Below are 23,715 nucleotides of genomic sequence, written 5' to 3'. Positions count from 1 at the left end.
ATTTTGCAGAAACCTGAAAGCTGAAAGGGTATCTGTGAAGCAATGCTCTTCTTTCAAATGAGAAGTCGTCAGGAAGACAGGATCTGACTGCAAGTATCTTGCAATGAACAAAACAGCAACCTCCAGGGAAGGATGCCAGTCAGCAGTGAAGGGAATTTATGGCCAGAAGCAACACACAAAGCCACAGTTTCACTGTAACATCCATCCTGTATCAAGCACCCTTGGATCTCTGAAGTGCTGAAGGGCTTGTCAGTCTTATGGGACGCATAAGTCTGAGAGGAGTCATAGAACCATAAAATCATTTGGGTTGGAAGAGACCTTTAAAGGCCATTGAGTCCAACCCCCTGAAATAAGCAGAGACATCTTCAACTAGATCAGGTTGCTCAGAGTTCCAGCTAGCCTGTCCTTGAATATATCCGGTGATGAAGCATCCACTCTTCCCTATGTAAAAACTGTGCCATTGTAAAATTTTTTTCTTATATTCTATTCTGAATATGCCTTCTGCAGTTTAAAATCATTACTCCTTGTCCTACTGTAATAGCAGGACTGTAACTGCTGCAAAATCTGTCCCCATCTTTCTAATAACCCCCCTTCAAGAACTGAAAGTCTGCTCTAAGTTCTACCCAGAGCCTTCTCTTCTCCAGGCTAAACAACCCCAACTCTCTCAGCCTTTTTCCAAAGGAGAGGTGCTCTGGCCATCTGATCACTCCAAGAGGTCCATGACCCTCCCTCCTGTGCTAAGGATTCCAGAACTGGATGGCTGGATCTCACCAGAGCAGAGGTGGACAATCACCTCACTAGACCTGCAGGCTACTCTTTTGATGTAGTCCAGGACAAGACTGGCTTTCAGGGCTGCGAGTACACATTGCTAGGTCACACCCAGCCTCTCATCCACAGCACATCTAGATCCTTGGCAGGGCTGCTCTGAATCCTCTCATTCCACATCTTGTACTCATACTGGGAACTGCCAGCACCCAGGTGCACTTGGCCTTGTTGAACCTCATAAGATTCCCACAGCCCTATTCCTCAAATTCATCTAGGTTCCTCTGAATTGGCATCCCATCCTTCCTGCTTGTGAGCCTCACTCAGCTTGGTGTCATCTGCAAACTTGCTAAAAGTATGCTTGTTCCTTCTGTCAGCTAATGGGGATATTTAACAGCACTAGTCCCAGTATGGAATCTTGAGGGATACCACTTTTCACTGATGTCCATGTGGACCTTAAGCTGTTGACCACCACCCGCCAGATGTAACCATCCAAGCAATTCCTCATCCACCAAAATAGTTCACCCATCAAATCAGTCTCCTTCTAATTCAGAGAAAAGGATGTTGTGGGGACCATGTGCCCTGGGATGATCCATAATGTTACTGTATTCCGTATCTGTGTCCAAGAATTGTTAATCTCCTTAAGACTCTGCAGACAAAGACCTTGTGTGCGAGGGCATTCTCAAAATTGGCCCTCCCAGGCAGCTTCCAGTCCTTTGCCACATGGTATTAATTTAGCGGGCTCTTTGGTCTTTGCTGAGGCAAAGGGTTTTCCTCTCGTTTTAGGATCTCTTTTTGTTTTTGTTTTCTTTCCCCATCTCGGAGAGAGTGCAGTTGGCAGGTTGGAGCTGCCTAGGGGTGAGTTCTGTGGGTGTCTGCCAGTCGCCATGGGGGATGCTGCGTGAGCAAGCCAGTCCAAATCGATTGGCTGCCTGCTCCAGGAGAGAATATTACGGGACCAGAGCCTCTCCCTTTCTGGCAGCTTCGGCTTCACAACCATAACCATCCACAAAGACTGCATTTTGCAATTAGAAACTCTTTCAAAGTGAATTTGCAAACTCTGCTGGCAGCAAAAGAGGCCACCCCATGCCGGCACCAGCAGACTGGTCCTTCTCCCCTCATCCCACAGCCTCAAGTGCAGAGCACAGCAACAGCAGCAGAGCCTGCAAGCAGCAGGAGGAAGCAGCAGGCAGATCCCACAGGAGCTGGCAAGTCTTCGTCGTCTGCAGCTACAACTGCTCTGTAAAGCTCCTGCCTTCCCAAAAGGGATGTGACGGCATCTTGTCCCTTTGTCCCACAAGCCTGAGGCTGTCCCTGCCTTGTGCCATCTCAGGAAAGGCTATTTCTGGCATTTTGGGTCTCTCTTTGTTCCAGTGGGGTTGTGAGTTTTTCACAGTTTGGTACCTAGAAATTATTGACCTTTTTTTCTCGCCTGCTGGCTTTCTGTTTCTTAGTAATGTGTTGTTTTTTTCACTTATCTCTATTCGTATCTCATTCCTTATTGGTGGGAAGGGATTGGTTAGAATGAAGGGGAAGGTTATTCATTTCAGAGCGCCCATCTCTTTAAACTGTCTCAAACCAAGACACCATGACCAAGGCCTTACAGAGGAAAAGAGATGACACTCATACCTCTTCCCATGTGCACCGATAGCCTCTCCAGCATAGAAGGTCACTAGATTGGTCAGGCAGGAACTGTGCTACTGAAATTGTGCTCACTGTCTGAAATCACCTTCCTTTTTGAGTAAACATTTTTCAAACCACTTTTTTTTCAAGTCTCTAAGCTTTCTGGTAAAAGAAGTTTTACCAAAACTTACCTCTGGGTACTTCAGTTTTAAAGTTTTATGCAATTCTCGAAAACGACTGTACCGCCGAAATACTGTCCATGTCTCATCCAAGACTGTTATCTAGAGCAGACAATATAAAAAGAAGAAACAGAAGTAAACCCACACAGTGTACGACACTAAAACCCATGCAGCATACCAGGTTTTAAGATTAAAATGGACAGTTTTCAGTTGTCTTATATCCAAAAAGTTTTATAAGTTTACTTAATTTTTCTTTCATTACATGAAAGTTCATGACAGAACTGTATTTAATAAGGAGCACTGACCACAAAGCAAAAAACACCTGAATACATTTATTTCTTAATCCACAGTGGTTTGACAAAACTGTAAACACCTTAAAACATCCCAAATCCCTTCTTGGTGCAGCTATTTGACTCTCAGTATTACAATCAGTGGGTATTCCATTAATGAATAAATAACATCCAGAATAGTGTAGCCTCTTGAAATAGTCACAGAAATGTATATTTTATACATAGATACTGACAATTAATAAATACACATTTCTTGGACACACAGAGTTCATTACCACACAGAATGGGATTCCAGTTTGTAGGGTAAAATATTATAACAGCTTTTAGTAGAAGATATTCCTTTAAGACACTCTCGGTCTGTGTCTTCAAAATGGTGTCAAACATTCCATTTATATAGGAAATTTTCTTAAAATCAATATAATTACTCCTGTGACTAGAGTGCATAACACTTGGAGCAAAGAGGGAGGGCAAACCAACCTTACCATCGCTAAGTTATTCGCAAAATTCTCACTAGAACTGAGATACTAAAGACTATCTGAAATCAGGCAACATTAACTAAAGGCCATTTCTAACTGGGTCGTAAGTGTTGCGACTAGACCATTTGACTTCATAGTCAGAAGTCAAAAGTCTTTGTGCAGATCTGGTGATCCAAGGCTACCAAGAAGCCAAGCTGCAGAGTGAGTGAACATTATTCTACACTGACTAGCAGAGATGGATAGAGCCAACTGCACTGCTTAAAACTGAACAGTGCTGCATTTTGAATCAATTATGCCTAATATGTGGCATTATCCCTGTTTAGCTATGATTTCATGGAGGAAGATAAAAATAAGCAATTTCGCAAAACACATCTCACAAAGACACAGGCTTTTTAATCTTAAAGTGACTCCTAAAATTAACAAGTAGTTCTCTCACTACTGAGTCTAACAAAGAGTTATGGAGGCAAAAAAAGTTGCAATGGAGTAGGATAATTAAGTAAGAGAAACAGAAATCAGAACAACAAAGCCAGAAGAAACCAAGCACAAATGCTGCTACCCCAGGCTTGCAACAAACTCATCTCTGGTCCATTCTTCTCCATCCCTGCTGCCTTTGCTGCTGTATATGGAAGAGGGAAATTAGGGGAAGTGTTTTGAAAACAGAAATTATTGCGTGTTTTATGTCAAGAGGAATGAGGTTTGGGGTGGGCTTTTTCCTATTTTTATCTTAATTTTAAACTAAAGATGAAAGCAAACTAAATGGGACCTCTCAAAACTTTTCACAAACGTTGTAACAGGTTCTAGCATGTAAACACAATGAAAACTTATTATCCCTTAAAAAATTTGTCTTTCATATCACGAACAAGCTTCACTGATACTATGAGTTGCCATCCCTGGAAGTGTTCAAAAAAGGATGGATATGGCACTTGAGGATATGGTTTAATGGTGAACATGTTGGTGCCGCTGGGTTGACATTTAGACTTGATCTTAAATGTTTTTTCCAACCTTCACAATTCTGTCATTTTAGGACACTGGCACGACAGACTACATTCCCTCAACATATTGTTAGCAGTATCTCAAACTTTTTACAACTCAGGTGAACAGATTTAACATTCACAGGCCGGTTTAACTAAAAAAACTAACAACTGTTCAGGAATATGCATGTTACACTGATCTCAATTAACCAATTAACCATCCTGTTTTGAATAATTAAGGCAGAAGACTGTGTGATTTCAATGTTCGAGTAGACAATGGTCAAGTATAACATCTAATCATAAAACGAAGATGTTACTCATTGCTGCATGCTTTTTGCTTTAATTCTGTCATTTAATATTTTATAGTTGTGAAAATTTGCTGTGATAATTTCATTTGCATACGATATTTATTCAAAAGGGATCTCTTTTTCCCCAGGGATTTTCACAGAAGAGGAGCAACCTAGCACAAGACATTCTGGATTCCTCCAGACACACAGCCTGGGGAAGAGCAGGCATGCCATGTTGGCTGTGCATCAGACAGTTGTCTGGGTGATAGGGTGGCACCAAACTTACCCAAATAAAAATGCCTGAACCAATTATTTATCAGCTTTCTTCTACAAAGTTTAGTAACTTGTTAGAGATGGACAGGAAGAAAAACAGCAAAGCTATGCATCTGTGCTGCTTGAGAACTGCTTTTTGTTGGTTTGGTTTGACCTGACTTGGTCAAACCTGTCATCCTCTTTGTTTACTTTCCAAATTCTTGTAATGAGACTAGGAGGTAATTGCAAAATTTTATTGTTATGCTAGCTGATATGATTGAAAAACAAATTTCAAGGCTAAACAAAGTCTTAACTGGCCCCCAAAGCACAGCAATAATGTTATTAGGACAGACAGAATCAAGCTCCACTTGTATAAAGAGAATTACATTGCACCTTGTATAGCAACAGCATTTCTAGAACATGGCCTTTTACTCCTACAACTGATCCAACAAATCTGGGTTGGGATTATTTTCCCCCATTTAAAAAAAAAGTATGATGACTATATGCTCTGTAGGAATGAGACAGGGACATATACATATGCAGACGTTTTGAACAAGCAATTCTGAAAAGCCCTTTTTACATGATTTGCTAATACAGTTAAGAACAAAAACCACATGGTCAAGAACATCTGCAACACAGATTATGGAATATTCTTATCTAGGCACTGCTGTGATCCTAGATTTGCCTCAGAATTGTGAGTTGTTTTGTTTATCTCATTCAAAGGCACCATTTCCTATGTAAAACCTGTAAATCTGAAAGGATATATCACAGTCCTGTCTCCTTATCTTTTCTCCTCATGATGACTGAGAAAACAACCTAGGAGACATTTTCAGTCAATTCCACTGTAAAGCACATCACAGAACTTGCTCTCTTTCTGTCCCATAGCAACAGAAGTAACACCATGGCTGGGGGAGAAAAAAGCAATATTCCACCTATTTCTGAAAGCAATTAGAAAAAACTAGGAAATGCCTAATTTCTTTATCTGGGCTGGTTAAACTGTCTACAGTCATGAGGACTCATACTTCTTCAAATGGACCTTGTTGAAACTGTTCCTCACACTATGAAGACAGCATCTGGAAAGCTAGAAGTTTCCTAAAAATTTCTCATAAACTTTTCCTCTTTTATTATTGAGGGTATTAATCTGATGAGGCTGACAGAATATTAGACTTTTTACTAATTTAGGCAGTTATGAGGCATGCATCAATGAGAACTACTTCTGCTTTACTCCCACTGTGCAACAGTTCACCAAACTCAGAAATAAATTTAGACCAGAAATGTGGACTTTTTGAGCAGATCCAACACAGCATCTGGCTGAACAAAAATGCAACTGGATCTGAAAGCAAGCACTGTTTTAGAGTGCATCTGCCTGGATCTTTTCTTACAGAGTACTTATCACTAAAAGGCTTTGAAACACAGTAAAAAACAGTTTTGAAAGAATATCAAACAGGATAAATAAAAGGAGGGAACTCAGAACAATAAGAGAAAGCTGAATAAGAATGAGAAGACTTATCTACAACTTTCACTATTGTCAGAGGATCCCTGCAGGGCTGTGCTTGATTCCAGACTTTGTTTCCATCACCTGCTCTCAGGACACCCTGCATATCTTTATGAGAGCTGGAGTTCCACACTCCCTGCTGCCTTTCTGCTCCTTCTGCCAACCATAGGTACTGTGTGCAACCATGGGCACTGTCCATAACAGATGCCACTGACTTTATTGATGCAAAAGCTCTTCCCACACTGTTTCTAGCACAGCCTTGTCTGAATATCCTGACACAACATGAAAGGAAGGGGGGAATACAAGAATAGTTCTCTGTCATACTAATTCAGCTCTAACATAAATATGTTTAGACCTGATTAAGCTATTACTGTTTCATCATGTCTTTGAAGACAACACATAAAACTGTCACTCAAATGGAAGCTTTTTTGGAAATGAATCAATTCATACAGAATACTTAATAGCAGACTAGCACAAACAGCTCTATGACATATTCCTGCTGCAAAAGAAGGTGCTGTCTTAGCTCTAATAAATTATCAGCTTCTTCCTGTTTTGAATTCTCTCCATTCGCTTCTTGTAGGACTCACTAACATCTTCAATAAGGATCTGAATCCAGTGAGAGAACCTGAGTGGACAGAACATCCTGCTGGCCTATTCCCATACATGTCTACATCAACAAGATGCTGCACTAAAACAAAATATTGTTGGATAGTACGTCGGGGTTGAAAGACTTATGAATTGACCATGAAGCTGCCAAGGAAAGTGGAACTCTCTCTCTTATGGCACATAAACAAAATAATCTTGACTACTGCATGTCACAAGAAGATATTTGTACATTTGTTATATACAGAAGTTTATTATATTTCTTCCTCTGTGTAACAATATGCAGGATTTACCTACAAACACAATGACTAAAAACATCTGTCAAAGAAAATACCTCTGACATACCTAGGATTCACAATTTTGGGGACTGTCTTAAAATTCAACTCAATCATCACTTGTCATTTTGTCAGGTTCCAAAGTGCTATGACATGCAGATAGGTCAGCCACCCATTTTCCCAAAAGCAAGAGGAACCTTGCTGAAGAAAGCTTATTTAGGGCCTAGCAAAGGAAATGAGATTAGCAACACCTCAGTCCTTTCCCACAACTGACATATATTTCAGATGACCTGAAAATAAACTTGAACTAAGTGAAGTAAGGTTGAAATCAGGAATTGTTTTGACAGCTGACATGGTACTCTGACTATGAGGAATAGATTAAATGAATAAGTACATTTAATCTCCCTCCTCTGCCACATTTTCCTGATTTTTAAGGAAAAAAAAAAAATAAACCCACTATTCCATGTGTTCTAATTTTCTATAGAATAACTGTAGGGGTTTCTGAAGATTAATACAGATCAAAGTAGAGCTGGGAGCTCTGCACAGAAAAGGTTTAAAATAGAAAAGTTTGTGGAAGGTCTGTGGATGGTAGCATGGAGCTAAATCCTGACTACAGCAGAAGCAATCTACTGTGACACAGAGACCTGGAGGGAAAGGAAAAAGCATTAGCAGTTGATTGATTCACATGAGGGAATGACTATAAGAAACATCTCCAAAACTGCCAAACTGCACATACTCTTTCAACTGCTCCTTCATGCTAAGATCTTGTAGAGCTTACACAGGTTTTACCGATGTAGGGAGAATACGTGGAAAAGAAAACCATCGACATACTCAGAACAGAAGCTACCTTTTACTTTTGCCATCTTCACTAATCATTACCTAGTCTAGTAAATCCCATGTGCTGAATATTGAGTACAAGAGTCCCGGGGAAAGTTTCACGTGCACTTACTCATCTCTCAGCATGTCCCTGGCTCCAGGCTTTCACTAGCCCCAAGAAAATCAAAGCTCAGCAGGTAAAAGGAGTTATTCCACCCACAAATGGTGTGGTATGTTTCAAAATGAAAATTTAATTATCACAAACAAAGCTCAGACTGCCCATCTTAATAAAAAAACTTTTCAAAAAAGAACACAGTTCAAAAATGGTCCTTTACACTGCAAGGAAGGTCACTCCTCCACCTCACAGCAGCTAACAAAGCATCTGGCAGCACAATCAGTAAAGGAGGCTGCCAGTTCTGTCTCTGATATCACGTACATCAGTTATACTACACATATGTCCATATACACTGAGAACACATTTCCAATTAGACTTTAGATCTTGCTTTGAAAAAACACTGGCTGTGTACCAGAGGAAACAAAATTAATATGCTTCCCCCTCCCTACCCCCAGCATTTCTGTGCAGAAAATCAACTGCAAGTTTGGAGAAGCAATACCTTGGAAATGCAGAGTGGGAAGAATCAGAACAATAAAGAGAGTCAAGCCTTTGTCACGCATATATGCAAAATACTTCAATAATGCTTTCATGCTTTTGTTATTTCAGGTAAATATTTCAAGTCTAAGCCTTTCTATACCTGACGCATCTCAATAAAGGGCTTTCCTATAACCAATATGCATTTAATCCTCATCTCTGGAACTCTTCAAATTAACTGACACTGGCTCTGGAACTGCTCACCCCAAGAGTCTGGCCACTAGCCTCCTCTGTACAATCAAACCACTTGGAAAATATTTGTCTTTACAGTGTCCTATACTGCACATTCTTCTCACCTCTCTTATTTAACAGTATTGAGGCTACTTACATAAGAGAAAGAGAACCAAAAATTGCACTTAGTGAAACAAAAGCTTTAAATAAAACCAAATGGTAAGCACTTACCTTTATTTCAAACTCATAATGTTCATCCTTTCCCTGCCCACAGAGGACATACCGTGGAATACTAATTTTAATTGGGTCCTTTAGATCGTCTGGATTTGCTCCCAGTGAACGACAGACCATCCGCTTTCATGTACATACCAAATAAGGAGAAGAAAGGAAAAGCAAAATCACTACATAAGGAAAATAGAAAAACTTCACTGAAAATGAGGAAATGTTCTTGGTCAGAGGAGCAGGAAAAGAGGAGGCAGAAATTACTTCTAAAATGAAAGAATTCTTTGAAAACAAAGTGGATCTTGTCTTGTAAGAAAGCCCTAGCATATTTTTATGTGTACAAAAATTAAGGTGAAGTATATTAAAAAATACCCCTTTATTTGAAAAGGCATTTTCAGCTTAGATATCAAAAAGAAAGAAAAGCAGAGACTTTTTATTACCTCCCTTTTAAAAAAATCACGGTATTAATCAAGCTTTCACAGTTAACTCTAATATTTGTATGTCTCTATCTTTTATAACAAATGTTTACAATATCATGCAAAGCTGCAGGGGTCTAGGCAATTCAGAAAGCTCTTAAACTTTAAAAGTTCAAACACATTTTATAATTAAATAAGCAATCCACTGCCAGAACAGCTTCCTACTATTTTTTTAACCATATCTGAATCCCAGAAAACTCAAATATGATAAATTTGCACAATCTGGACAAAACAATCTAAAAATTTATTCCCAGTGAGGGCTCGTTCCTCTGACAGCCAGATGGAATATGTAACTCTGAAATCATGTCAAAAATAAAACATTTTTGCAACTGAAAAGATTAATGCTTTGCAGTCACTATGCCCAGAAGTAGCATAAGCATTTAGAGTGAGTAAGTACAGAGGCTGCCTTTAAGGAAGTCTTCTACTTGCTCCATTGAACGTATTTGGTTTGAAAACCTTAATGAACTGGCACTTAAAAAAATAACAGCAGCATGACAAATATAAGTTAACAACCCAAAAGACTGAAAAACTATCACTTTAAAGTTATGACTATGTTATATGTTTGTATTTAGCACTGCTATCCATCACTTGAGCTGTAACTGTATTCTCAACATTCATCTTCTTTGTAGCAACTCCTGGTGATTTCCAGTACACATAAGACTGTGTAGGAGCTGGAGAAGAATTTGGAACTCATTCATAAACACCTCTGCCGGTTACAGAGAGTATTTTGACATCGTCATGGCTCTCAAGAAGAGAAGGCTGTTATTTCATTGCCAGTCAATTATAAATGACAACGTAATTTCTCTTAATATTAGCATTAATAAGAGTGAAAAAGAAAATACAAAGAAAGTGAATTTTTATTCCACTGAGTTAATCTAGAGTATATTTACCACAACCTTTTTATTTTTATTTTAAGAAACCATAAAAACTTTTATGTTTGAATAGAAAAATATTTTTAGTGACCTTTGTTTTCACCAAAAATATTGTCTCCTGACTATTTTACTCTTCTGTAACTACTACCCACATTACTGGCTTTTCAGCTAAAACTCATTTCTGGAGCACTGAAATGTAAGCTCTTTCTCTGGGGGAAAAGAGAAGCTCATTCCCCTGAAAACAACATCATCTGTCTTAAAACAGCAATAAAACCATAAACCCACTCTTAAAGCCACCTCTGTCAACATATAATTTATTGGCAGTCATTTTCAGAGAACTATTACAAACAGCTAATAGAGAGGAAAACAATCTCAAATACGAAGTGTTGTGGAAAATGCGTCCTAATACATTAAATAATGCTTTGATATTCATAAACAACGATCTTTATGTTTACTTTACATCGTAAAAATAGTAGAACTATTAGAATAAAATATACTGCTATAAAGTTCTTTTTCATGAAAGTGCAGAGTATTCATTGAGTTAGATTGCTTTAAAAAGCACCAAAGAGATAAACGCAAAATGCACGAACATTTAACTTTGGAGTATAATCAGAAAAGAAATTGGTTACAGAGACTGACTGCCTTTAACAGCCTTGATTAAGACAGTCCTCTCAGACAGTGTCATTCAAAGCTGACTTTGGGCAAGGCCCAGAAGTAATGCCACAGTGATGTCAATGAGGGAGCCACTCCTGAGTGTGACTGACATGATGATACTACTCTGTCTACTCATTTGCATACACATTCTTTGTTTAAAAAAACCCAACGCATAACCTCAAAATAACATGACATGTTTTGCTAATTTTTGGACTTCCTTAAGGAGGTAGAAATATAACAATAAAAACCCCCATAATTCTTTATCCAAACAAGTGTTTATCCTTCCAGACATAACTTCCCTACCTAATGCAAGATATTTCTTTTTAAATCCCATGAGAGTTACATTATCATGGCCTAACATATGGCAAAAACAAATGGGAAATATTCTTATACTAGGAGAGAGACGGAAGTCTAACTCTGTGTAGTAGATTTCACCTCTGCTTGGCAATATGCTTACAGAATTTAGAATTTCAGATGAGATACCACTGCTTTTTCTGCCAAGAACCATCTTCCTCAAAACAAGGCAGATGGCATATTCAAGCAACAGGATTCAAAAGACATTCAGCTCCCCTTACAAGGGAAGAAACAAAAGATAGGAGACAATAGCTTATTTAATATTCAAACATCTGACAGTGGTAACAGGTAAAATACCCCTTGTCCTAAGCTAGAGGAAAGCCTCAACTAATGGAAATATTCTACTAATGTCCAATAGCTCCTTTTTTTTTTTTTTTTGAGATGTAGTAATAAAAAGACTGTAAGAGATGCAATCTCACAGCATCAACAACCCCATCAGTAAGCAAGCAGAGAATGATGAAATTAAGGCCAAGAACATTACATGGACAGAACTCTAGAGTTAAACTCACTCCATCTGTCAGGCAGTGTCCCCAGTTGTCAACTACCTAGCTGGAGCATGAGAAACGTGCACACAGATGGCAGAACCCCCCCCCAAAACATCTGTCTTGCCACAGTAGCATGACCAAAGGTTGAAATGCTATTTAAAGCACAACTCCTTTTGCACTTGTAACAAATTTTGATATGAAAGTGCAATAAACGTTTAATATAAAACTCTGAAGAAGAAGAGAATTGTCAATGCTAATATTCCCAAAATTGCACATATAAAAGCTGTAAACATCTGTAGTATTAAGAGCATACAGTGAAAATAAGATTAAAAAAATCTGTAGATGTTTTGAAATGTTGAGATCTAGGGCATAAAGTAAATGAGAAGCAGGGAAAAGAAAAGATAATCAAAAAGATTAAGGAAAAGACAGTCAAGGAGGAATAGAGAAGACATTAATGAAGATCAATAGTACATGGAAGGAGCTAGGAAACACAGTCAAAATGGAAATCATAAGACACAGGGGTAATTATAGTTTTCACCCCCCCTACCATATAGCATAGAAGTATTTAATTTCCTCAATTTTCCAAGGAATTGTAAGTAAAGCATTTCAGAGATGTACAAAATGCAGGCACTCAATTAATAATTATTATTGCTTAGATATGTGTATAAAGTCTGTGGTATTCCTTTAAAGCTCAAAGGTCTCTTTTCTCTTTTGATTAAAAAAAAAAGGGGGAGGTGAAGAATTTTATCAATATTTATTAGCCTTTTATTTTGAATGTACCTAAACTTACTTGGATTTCAACACCTAGTCAAATGCATAATTAGCCAAATGGCTTCTTCACTTGAACTGAATGTTAATTTCCAAATTTCCAAAGGGATATGCAAACTGCTTTGAAGAATTGATGGGATGACTGTCAGCTAAGTATTTCTTTCTTTTTCACAGTATTTAGAAAAAACAATTCCTGAATCAAGTCCAACCTTGCTCCTTTTAGAAAACACAAGCTCAATTTCTGTGCACCTCTCTTTGTCTGGCAAAACTGCACAACGGGTATCATTAAACTGTACAACTAAAGGCTGTTAAATAGTAACTGCTGGCATGAAGCATCCGAATTGTTAGGTGCAGAAAAAAAGACATTATTTTCCTACAAGTGACTTACATGAGTAGTTGTAAGAACAAGACTCCTATACACAGTCTGCTTAGCAGTCTACTTTCACTGATATATACAGCAGTACATAAATGTCACCTAATGAAGGTTTAATACTTCCCATATTTTCATAGAGTAAGTAAACCAGGTCAGCTAACTCAGTTTGAAATTTACAGGACAATTGTACTCCATTTGAAAAAACGAATTAATTTATATCTGAAGTCCAGTACAGTGGAATCTGCATCAAATCGTCTTTCAAGAGCTGGTGATTTAAATAAACATCATCATCCAACCAATCAAACTGTAAGAATCAAACTTCTCATTATGTTGCTGCAAATTCTTTGAATGAAGTGTTTGGTATAGGTAAATAATGCGAGTAAGTGATCTTCAGCAGAACACTGAAGTCGAATATTCTGTCCAGCAAAACCAACTTGAATCTCCTTTACAGTGCCAAAAGGACCCTAATGAAATTCTGCCAAGGAACTCTGGCAAGTACCTTGTTCAGCTGACGAAACAACAATATACATAATGGAACTGAACAAAAGCAAACAACAGGTTGTGGGTCCGGTTTTCTGCCAACAGGAAGCTAATAGATACCTTTCAACGCCTCCATCCTAACAGAAATTTGAGGTAAAGCACTGATGAAAAATTCCAGTAATTTTTCCAGAGAATAGACCTGAGGCTTCAAAAAGATATCAGGAAAATGCAGAAAGTTCTGTCTTAACACTCAACTGTTTTCTAGCTCTTTTGTTTTTTTTTAATTTTTTTTTCCAACAGTATGCAATTTCTTCAGGGGGCTTTCTCACAAAGGCATCAGAGATCTCCGTGTTTATGCACATTGTGACAGCCTCTTGCATGGGGGATTCTGGCTGAACTACATTTTCAGTATGAGCTTTAGCACCAAAACTAGTGTGGGATATGCATTGACTCATGCCTGACTTGAGGAATACATTTACTTGCAAGTTTCTTCTAAATGGAAGATTTTTTTTTATTAATGATATTGCTTGGGCACATCTCTTGCTTCCATCACACAAACTTCTCAACTCCTTAATTTGTTTAGAAACCACTGCACTGCTGACCAGCCAATTACTGGTATCTTTGTAAAAACAGGAAAGCTTAAAAAATATCCCAAACTGGAAGTGTGTTCTGGTCTTGCATCAAAAGAAGCTATTGACTTAAAAGAAACCAGATGAGAGCCATTGTGTGCTGGAAGCTGAGATTTACTATACTGGTCTTCAACTAGTGGTTGCACTGTCTTTAATGGGCTCTTATCTTTCTAAGTTTTTGTTTCAGAATGCACATTAGACTGAGAAAAGAGAAGGCACAATATGCTAAAGCCAGTTTGCTCATTAGCACCCATTAAGGATCCTGCAGAAGACATCTGTTTCAAGTGGGAACAATCAGATTCATTTCTTGAGCTGTCACAATCTGGAGAAGTAATTATTTTATCTTCAAAATGACTGAAATTTTCAACCTTGTGGAGTGAATAAGCCACATTATTGAAGTCAGAACTATGTAAAGAAGTAGATAAAACATTCTGATATGGAACATTCTTACTCTTTAAAATATTAGTACTTTTAGAATGAATTGAACTACTTTTAATGTCACAATGACAAGCAAAGCTCTCCTGTTCTGAGTTACTCCTTTCATTCTGAAATGCCTTCTCTGATGTACAAAGGGAGTAGAGTCTTCCAGAACTGGAAAATAAATTCAGCATCTCTGTATATGCCTTCTGTCTCTTATGGTCTCTTACTCCTGCATTTTCTCCACACAACTCAGAAACACAATTGCCACCTTTAGACAGAAATGGAAAGCCACAGTGTGGCTGCCACTTTTTTTCTGTGGCTGCTGACTTTTCTGTTAAAAATTTCAAAAGAAGAAAATAAAAATGTCTTTGTAAAGTCTTCTGACCTGAAGATTTTTTAAACTTGGCATTGATTTTGATTAGATTTATACAATCATTCAAAATCAGTACAATCTCTCTCCCTCAAGAGAGAAAATCCAACAGAAGTGATTGCTTTCTGATTAAGGAATAGTTGATCTTTACAACCCTTCCCTGCTTTTTGTTTGTACAGTATCCATGTCACTTGGTTTATATCTCCTTTACTCAAAAACCCCAGGAAAGTCAACAGGCAATGCAGAAACTTGTAAGCCCTTAATTTTTTTCCCACACATGCACAAAAAAGTAATCCCATAGTAGCCAAGAGAGTGCAGAAAGCCCAACACAGCTGAAAAACAACAGTGTGAAAGTCAAAAAAAGTACAAATATGAGGTGTTCAGCCCTCCTATTGTTGCAGTTTAAATCCATGAAGGTATTTACCCTTTACCCACCAAGGCAATAACTGTGTTTCAAGTAGCAGTTAGACAGCTGAATATGTTGGGAGGGGTCTTACCCTCAGTTTAAAAATATATAAATACATTAATGAATCCTTCAGGACACACACAGCTTGCCTGCTTCTCCTTGCTAACTTACAGACACCCTTACAGCAGTTCATTGTGAGTTAAAAATGTTATGTGTATTCTGAACTCAATCATTAAATGCTTTTCTCCTCTAAAAATAATGAAAGGGATACTGTTCCAAATTAACAATCATGGCAAAACAATGAAGAAAGATCCACCCTAACACCACATCTTTCAAACAAGGAAAAGCTAGGTCCAATCTGAAACAAAATCACTTTGATTCCAGCTGCTAAGACGCACCGCCACCTCTGTTAGCCATTAATCTCGCTATGAATTCAAAATTCTAATTATGCAGCTAAACATTATGAAATTTAATTACAGGGCATGCCATAATTTAAGACAACCATTTCATTCTGACAAATTATGACCTACCTCATACTTCAATTTGCGTTGAATAGTGCTGTTATTATGCCTCTCATTATCCTAAGGACAAAAAAAGGTACAAGAGGTTATTAAAAAGTGCCTTTCTTGTAAAAGTTAATTTAAAAGTGTTCAGAGCAACAGACATTCTTTATAATAGACAAAAATATCAATCAATTTTTACTAAACCATTGGCTTAGAAATCAATAAACTCACTCTTTGGATCAATTAGATCACCAGTTTTTGAATAAGCATTTGTTTGCAAGTATGAAATTCCATCCAGAAGAACATTAGTTTTCATCAATTAATTTTTTTCTGACATAAAATGAAGATTTTATTTTATCTGCAAATTTCTTATTGCCATTTACATACTCTTTCCTGCCAAAAAACCCCCCACAATACAACAGAAAAATGCCACTGGAAATAAAAATATTATTAAAATTTAAAAACTGGTATCATACCTCATTTACAGTTTACATTTTTTGGTAACTTAAAACTAAGTAAACACAGGAAAACATGAAAGTTACTGAACAACAAAATTAAATCAGTGGTTAGACATGGTCCATGGAAGGTTGGGATGTCCCATCCATTTCTGCTCACCTTGAAACTTTCTGCAGACCAGGATGCACTAACATGATTATCCTCAGCTTTATGATGAATATTCTGGAGCCTTCTCTGCACTTCTTGTTCAATAATGGCATTTATCCTTTAAGATATAGAAAAGTGTGTGTATGTATGGAAAAATAATGTATTTTTACTTAAAAATCAAACCATATTAAAAGGTTCTTTGAAATGCTTTTAACCCTAAGTACTGCACAGCTCTTAATTGGCAGACTTAAATGTTAGACCAGTTTTATCCCTCCTTAAGGAAGGAACACTGACTTTTGAATGAGCATTCATCTGAGAAGTAATTTGTTATTAATTAAACAAATTACTACAGCACAGGTTCAGCCATGGCTATGAGTGCAGCCCTACACACCAGAGGCAATGAGGGTACAAGTGATGAAGAAGAAAGAAGGCAAGGGTTGCATCTTCAGTAACTTAACAGTTTGCCTTCACTGCTGCTGCCATATCAACAACTTGGGCTAGCAAAGGTTTGGTCATCAAACAGAAGGGATGTTCCAAGAGCTGACACTAACAACTGCCATGTGTAACTATAACAAGAGCAGAGATTAAAGAATTGATGCCAGGCAGCTGTCCTATTAAAAAAAGTTTAAGACAATTAAATTTACTTTGTTGCCTTAAACATATATGAAGCAAAACCACATAAACAAATAACTGTAAACTCAAAAACTATTTAAATACCTTTCAGCCTACAGTTTCTCAACCCTGTATTCTAAAACAAACTGCACAGGAGCAACAGGTGAGGCTATTGGTTACTTACAGCAGAATAGAAATTTTATTTCCAGACCAGTCTTTCAGTACAATCACAGTATTTAAATCAAACCCAACCCTGGCAAAATGGTCTTTCAAAATATTTATTTTCTAAAGCTATTGTTTGCATTACATTTCAGGAATGCAGATTACCTACCTATCATCAACCAGTGGGGCAGCAGGTGGCTGTGGCTTTGTTGGGCTGGCAGGGGAAGTGCTATGGGATAGTCTCTCATCTAATATTCCATGGTTTCCTTTCTGAGCTCCATCACCCTCATATATTTTTTGCTTCAGCTGCTGGATTTCCTGGTCCAGGCTATAAAGACATTGTAACATGTAATTTGCTTTGGTTTAGAGTTGATTTGCATAGTTCTGAAGGGAAGTAATGTGCCCTTACTTACGTGTAAGTAAGACTGTAGATACTGATATTTATGAACGTTTAAAAATCATAATTATTCTTTAAGCATATTTAGAAAGGAAAATAGAGACAGCTCAAAACCACATTCCAAGAGTAGTATTAAGTCAAATAAAACAACTTCAATAACTTCCTTTGCAAGAGGTATTGAAATCTCTACATTAAAAATTAACTCCTAAGACCTAACCTATCTATTAGAATCACTTGAATGAATTCTTATTTTTACAGAACTCTATCAATTACCTCAGATATTATCTTCCAGTGTGATAGTGAATGAAGAAACGAAGGGGAAAAAATTAAAAACTAAAAATACAGCACTAATACAAAAAACAAAAACAAAAAAAACCCCTAAAACATTGATGTGGCAAAACTTCCCTATAAGAAAATCTTTAAATTGTGTACTACACATGTACATTTTCTAGTTGTTCCAATTTTCTTTTTGAAAGGAAAACTTTCAAAATAAACATATAGTACTTATCATATACATACAGGTAAGAAATCATACTTTGAAACTGCCTTGCTTTCTTGATCAAATAAATTTAATTCCACCCAGATTTATGCACAGAATACAGTATGTAAAATTGGGTACTGTGTTTCTGACTAAAAATGCCTGAGGCATTTTGTATGAAATAAGAAGCACTCATTGCAATATTCATCATATTACAACAAAGTAATCTGCAGAACACCCTTTTCACTTGTAATGTAGCTGAGATTAGATTAGTAACACAGTAATAATCTTCCCCGTTTTCATTAAAATTTCTTGTCTCTGAAAGTAATTGTTTTTCTAGAGGTTACTTAGAAATCAAATATTAAAAGAAAATAAGTTCTTGCAAAAACAGGAGAAACTACGCAAAGCTGGGATTCTATCACTTCTGCTACAACTGAATATATCTAAATTGAAGTGCAAATCTATATTCCATCCCGGGGGTTAAATGAGAAAATTAGAGAGATGATGAATGCTGAGGCTTAGGCTGAATTGTTACTTCAGTTTTAGAGTGCTTTTTGTGGCACTGCCAGAAGCCATCTATTTCTTTTGACTAGCAGCAAAACAATCTTGTGTCCCGAGGCTAAGTGGATGAAAGATGGTTGATGTATATAGGAAAGTGTTTGCATCCATGGAAAATCAATTTAACTACAAAAATTAGATTTACATTAAAGGAACAAAGCTTAGCCCTTGGTTTGTAAACATCCTACTATGAGAAGATATCACTTATACAGCTGCAAACTTAGCTTTGTGATGCATCCACCAGTCAGTACACTGAACTGTGCCCTGCCACTTGCTTCAAAGATGGCTCTAAAGGGGCTTTATGTTCATTATAGTGCTCCAAATCTCTTCAAGTAAAGCCAAAATATATGTAAACTAACCTCAAATTATCATTTGGGGGGTGATCCCTGTTGCCTCGGGGTGATTCATGATAATATTGAATCCCATAATTATCTGCAGCCAAAAACTGTTACTGTATCTTTAAGATCCTGAAGCCACAGACCTTGAATGCCTGGTGGGATCGGGGAGTGCAGGCATTTTAAAAAGCTTCCCACCCAAGTTTTTTCACAGCTTTTCACAGCATGGCATTTGCGCCGCTAGCTGCATGGTCTTTGCTTAGGCGAAGCTCTTTTTTTACTTTTTGGTTTATTTTCTCAGGTCAGAAAAAATGCACTTGTCCAAAAACCAGTGGCTCCAGTCCAGCTGCCGTGCCTGCTCTGCTGTGCCTTGCTGTGGGGAAGGAAGCTCTCCATCTGCCCCTGGAACTGCTCCGTAGGCTCCTGCCTTCCTGACACGGATCTGACACCATCCTGCCTGGCAGAGCCCAACATGCCCATGTTGGGAATGGGTCTTTTCCGGCATTTCGGATCTGTTTCAGTGGGGTGGTGAAGTCTAGCAGTTCAATATTTAGCAGTTATTTACTTTTCCCCCTCCCCTGCCTATTGGCATTCTTTTCCTTCATAAACTGTTGCCTTTTCACTTTCTTCTATTAGGATTAATTTCTTATTGGTGGAGATTGTTGGAACTCTTAAAGGAGGTAACTCATTCCAGAGTATTCTCCTTTAAATTATCTCAAACAAGACACCTGCAGGTGCAAGAATTTTGAGCTTCCATATGATCCAAACAAACAAAAACATTTTATCTAGTTATGATGGACTTACAGTTGTACAGCACTTCAAATGAATATTGCATTTAAACATTTTCAGAGAGTTAACACTGATCTGAACCAGAGCACATAATTACATAATAGAATCTAGATAAACAATAAAAAAACATATATAATTCATATGCTTACTATGGCATAATATACTTTGAAATGTAAACTCAAACACAAGACCAATAAATAGCCTGAAATGTTTAACAAACTCTTATGTATCTTTAGATCTTTCTCTTGCCTCAACACTCACAAAAACATACTGAATTGAATTTATCAGGCCCATGGGCTATCCACTGAAACACTTCAAAGTTTTATTTGACCTGTGCAAGAGGACTTTGAAGTAATCAAGGAAAAAAACAATAAAAAAACAGAGGAAAAAAAAAAGAGATCTTTTTATTTCCTTAGTATCTTCCCTAAATCTCATTTTTCTGGCTGACAACATACTTTTTCACTTATCACACAAGCCTATTTTTGTGGAACCTCCAGTTGTTTATAGCTCACTTTAGTCAAGTGATATCCTTAGTGTAGAAAATGAGATTTTACGTTCATGACAATTATGGAAAATAATGGTAATATACACAAAATGATGAATCAGTATTGAAAATGCTTAATTAAAAGCCAAACATAGTAGCTATAAATGTTGAAAAAGTGACCTCCACGCAATCTATATAAAGCAACTCTTCTGATAACAGTTTAAAAGGAATGGAATACAGCTCTCCAATTTGGCTACAGGCAAGTTTCTTCTCTTAGGTGGCTTTTCCACATGTGTTTGAAGGGCTTATGAAAAAATATTCACATAAATAAATGGAATATTTAAAAAATAAATGACAAATGCTTCTTCGAGAAAAAAACACCTCATTTTTTCACTGATACTCACAGGTATGAAAGCTCCAGTATAAGCAAATCAGGTAGCACATTTAAAAATGGCAATTCTACACTTTTTCCATACATACAGAGATTGAACACATTAATCTTAGTGAATTTTTGCCTAAGTCAAAAAACTCCCCAAAAGATTTCTTCCTCTTCTTCCACAGAGAAACATCCTTCCCTACCAGACTGTCTTTTCTCTGAGCCTCCCATACTTAGGCTAAATGTTATGCTACAAGATACCTTGAGTATAACCCATGACATTGCTTCTGTGCCTAAAAGGGATTGTCACCACACTGGGCAGTATTAAAGCCTCTGTATAATTTCCATTAAGCTTAAAAAGCAGTATCAAATTTTACATGGATATGTGGCTAGCTTATTTTTATTTAGCCTTGAAACCAGGGCTATTAAAAATTTAAACATTTATCCCCATTTACTTTTAACACTAGAAGGGTTCAGTTGAGAGAGACAGTTGGCAGGTTTATTGTCCAAATCTTGAACAAACATCTAACTTGTCCCTAATAAAGAAAAAAAAAAGTTACACAGAAAGAATTTAAGAGAAAAAAGTTGTTAGATGGCACATTTTCTGTAAGGGCAGAACATAAGGATGTCTGAGCTTTCTATATAGGTAAAACTATTTAAGTACTGTGATGGCTAATTCAAGTAATATCCTGCTGAGGACTGGATAAGTATCCAAACATACTAGAACTTAGTAAGTGAGCAAGAATACTTAAAGTATTAAAGCAGTAGTTTCAGTTCTGGATAAACCACTTGAAACTCGTGAACAAACCCCAGCACCAGGACACTGGACAAGTTGCACTCTCAACATCCAAGGTATAAAATTATTCCCCTTTTGTGGACAGGTTCTGATATATGGAAGATACTGCAGCACTCACCGTTCTCGGTCTTGTTCCAGAGCTTTCTGTTCAGCTTCTAGACTTGCCTGCAGCCCTGCCTGCTCGCCACAGCTGTTGTTCAAGGTGGCCAGCTTCTGTTTCTGCTCTTCAATTTCAAAGTCTATGGTGGAACGACGCTGCAAAGCAGAATGCCTCCTTTCTAACTTAGCAACAGCTTGCTCCAGTGCCTCTCTCTGCTGCTTTTCCCTTGATTCAAGGATTTCTTTTTCCTTTTTCCGAACCTTTCCTTCCTGCCGGGCTACGTTGGCTGTGAATTCAAAAGTTTCTTGAAGCTGCTGCAGCTGATTTGTACTAGCCCTATACTGGGCAAGCTGCTCTTCTTTTTCTTCTATTTCTTTCTCTATTTGATAGAGAGTATTATCTAACCCTAACAAGCCCCTGTCAAGGACTTCAGAAGCTCTTTGTTTTTCCTCCAGCAGAGCTGGCAAATGATTACTCTTCAGGTACTCAAGTTGGCGCACTTTAGATTGGAGCCTGTATTCCACTGGCTTTATCTTGTCAACTTCTTCAGCCTTGAGTACGACATCCATAAAATTTTCATCATCTCTCTTGAGATTTAAATGTTCTTCATGTGCAAATTTTAAGTGCTCCAGAGCACTTTTTTCATCTGTTATTTCCTTTTCTAGCTGATCAATTTGTTGAATTAAATCTTTTTCCAAAATAGCCAACTGTTCCAGCTGTTTCCTTTTAAACTCTACAAAATCATGCTGTGCTTTTTCCAACTCTTCATGGTTTTCATCACCTTCAGATCGGGCTTCCTTGACTTTCAAAAGAGATTCTCTGATCTCTTCAAGAGCTCTTCTCTCTTCTTCTACTCTTTGCACATCTCCTCTCTTCAGAAGCTCTATCATGACCTGCTTCTCTCGAAGCTGCTCCTCTAGGTGAGCCACCAGCATCACCTGTTCTCTTTCCTGTTCTTCAAGTCTCTTTTTTTCTAATTCCAGCTTAAGATATTGCTCATCTTTTTCCTTTTTTAGTTTTTCTAGTTCACGAAAAATCTGCATTTTCTCTACTTTTTCATTATGATTAAGTTCTTGTAGTCTCTGCAACTCCTCTTTGACCCGGGCAAAAATTTCTTCCTGCTGCTTTTTCTTTTGAAGCTCTATCTCCTGTTGTTCCCGTAATCTCTCTTCTTCAAATTTTTCTTTTTCAGCCAGCAAATCCTTTAACCTGCTTTCAATGTGAACACTTCTTCGTTTCAGACTCTCCTCCTGTTTTCGTATTTGCAGCTGGACTATTTCTGTCTCTTTGCGCTGTGACTCTACTTCTTGCTGCATTCTTACAAGTTCTGCTTTGTCTGATTTTTGTTTTTCTTCCATCTCTTCTATTAGTTTCCTACAGTAAAACATTTACATAAAGTTAAAAAGCCTTGGACTAAGATTTTTGATTATATATAACTATTTTTTAATAGTTTTGTTTTGCTACAGGTTAAGATCCTTCATTGCTTGGAAATGACTCAATGCATGACAAATCAGAAAGATATTCATAGAATCTGTATCACTATAAAAAGCTGAGGATATATGAATTATAGGGAGACGTTATATAGCACCTATGTTATTAAAAAATTAAGACTGTATTAGTTCTGTCAAATCCAATAAGAATATTAAGAGAACATATCCATGCACACAGTGCAGAGTAAATATGTATTTTTTTACATACATATATTCTCACGCACAAAAACTTGTATAGAAGGACTCCATTAGCTATTTGCCTCACCAAATTTAAGCCAACAATGTTTTCAGCTTGTGAATCTAATCAATACTGCGAGCTGTAACAAGGCACAGCTATCACTTCCACAGTCTTAGCAGGAAGGATGAGCCAAAAAAAAATCAACTTAGTTTGGCAGTTAATAATACTTTCTTTTGCATTCCACACCAACTTCCACATAATGTTCTGGAAAGCATGGTTAGTATACCCATTCCACACCACAGTTTGACGTAAGAGAAGCAGAATGTAACACATGAGTTTCTCGTGTCATGATTTAATCCAAAGACAAATAAACCATAACAAAGAGATTTGAATTAAGAATGTAATTTGCCATCTTTTAAAGTAAAACCATGAAAATTAAGTGCAAGGGAAGTACATTTTATCTGTACAATCCATCCAGAGTTTCTTTGCTAAATAT

The 23,715-nt window shown here is 37.4% G+C and overlaps 1 protein-coding gene and 1 pseudogene across 4 annotated transcripts in view; both read right to left on the bottom strand.

Annotated features, from left to right (window-relative positions):
- KIF16B (kinesin family member 16B) overlaps positions 1–23,715 on the bottom strand; it is a 126,216-nt gene that overhangs the window by 41,794 nt on the left and 60,707 nt on the right. For all 4 annotated transcript variants that reach the window (XM_088160721.1, XM_088160722.1, XM_088160723.1 and 1 more), the window contains 6 exons: positions 21,570–22,925; positions 17,408–17,566; positions 16,477–16,582; positions 15,889–15,939; positions 9,081–9,203; positions 2,577–2,666 (listed from right to left, as the gene is read on the bottom strand). In XM_088160721.1, the coding sequence (XP_088016847.1) occupies positions 2,577–2,666; positions 9,081–9,203; positions 15,889–15,939; positions 16,477–16,582; positions 17,408–17,566; positions 21,570–22,925 (1,885 nt within the window). The remainder of the gene's footprint in view (positions 1–2,576; positions 2,667–9,080; positions 9,204–15,888; positions 15,940–16,476; positions 16,583–17,407; positions 17,567–21,569; positions 22,926–23,715) is intronic.
- Positions 12,281–13,988, bottom strand: LOC148224124 (uncharacterized; annotated as a pseudogene).

The sequence above is a fragment of the Sturnus vulgaris genome, chromosome 3 (assembly GCF_052056855.1).
Source record: "Sturnus vulgaris isolate bStuVul1 chromosome 3, bStuVul1.hap1, whole genome shotgun sequence".
NCBI classification, from domain to species: Eukaryota; Metazoa; Chordata; class Aves; order Passeriformes; family Sturnidae; genus Sturnus; species Sturnus vulgaris.
The sequence above is the reverse complement of the archived record's forward strand: the minus strand, read 5'-3'. Positions and strand labels throughout refer to the sequence as shown.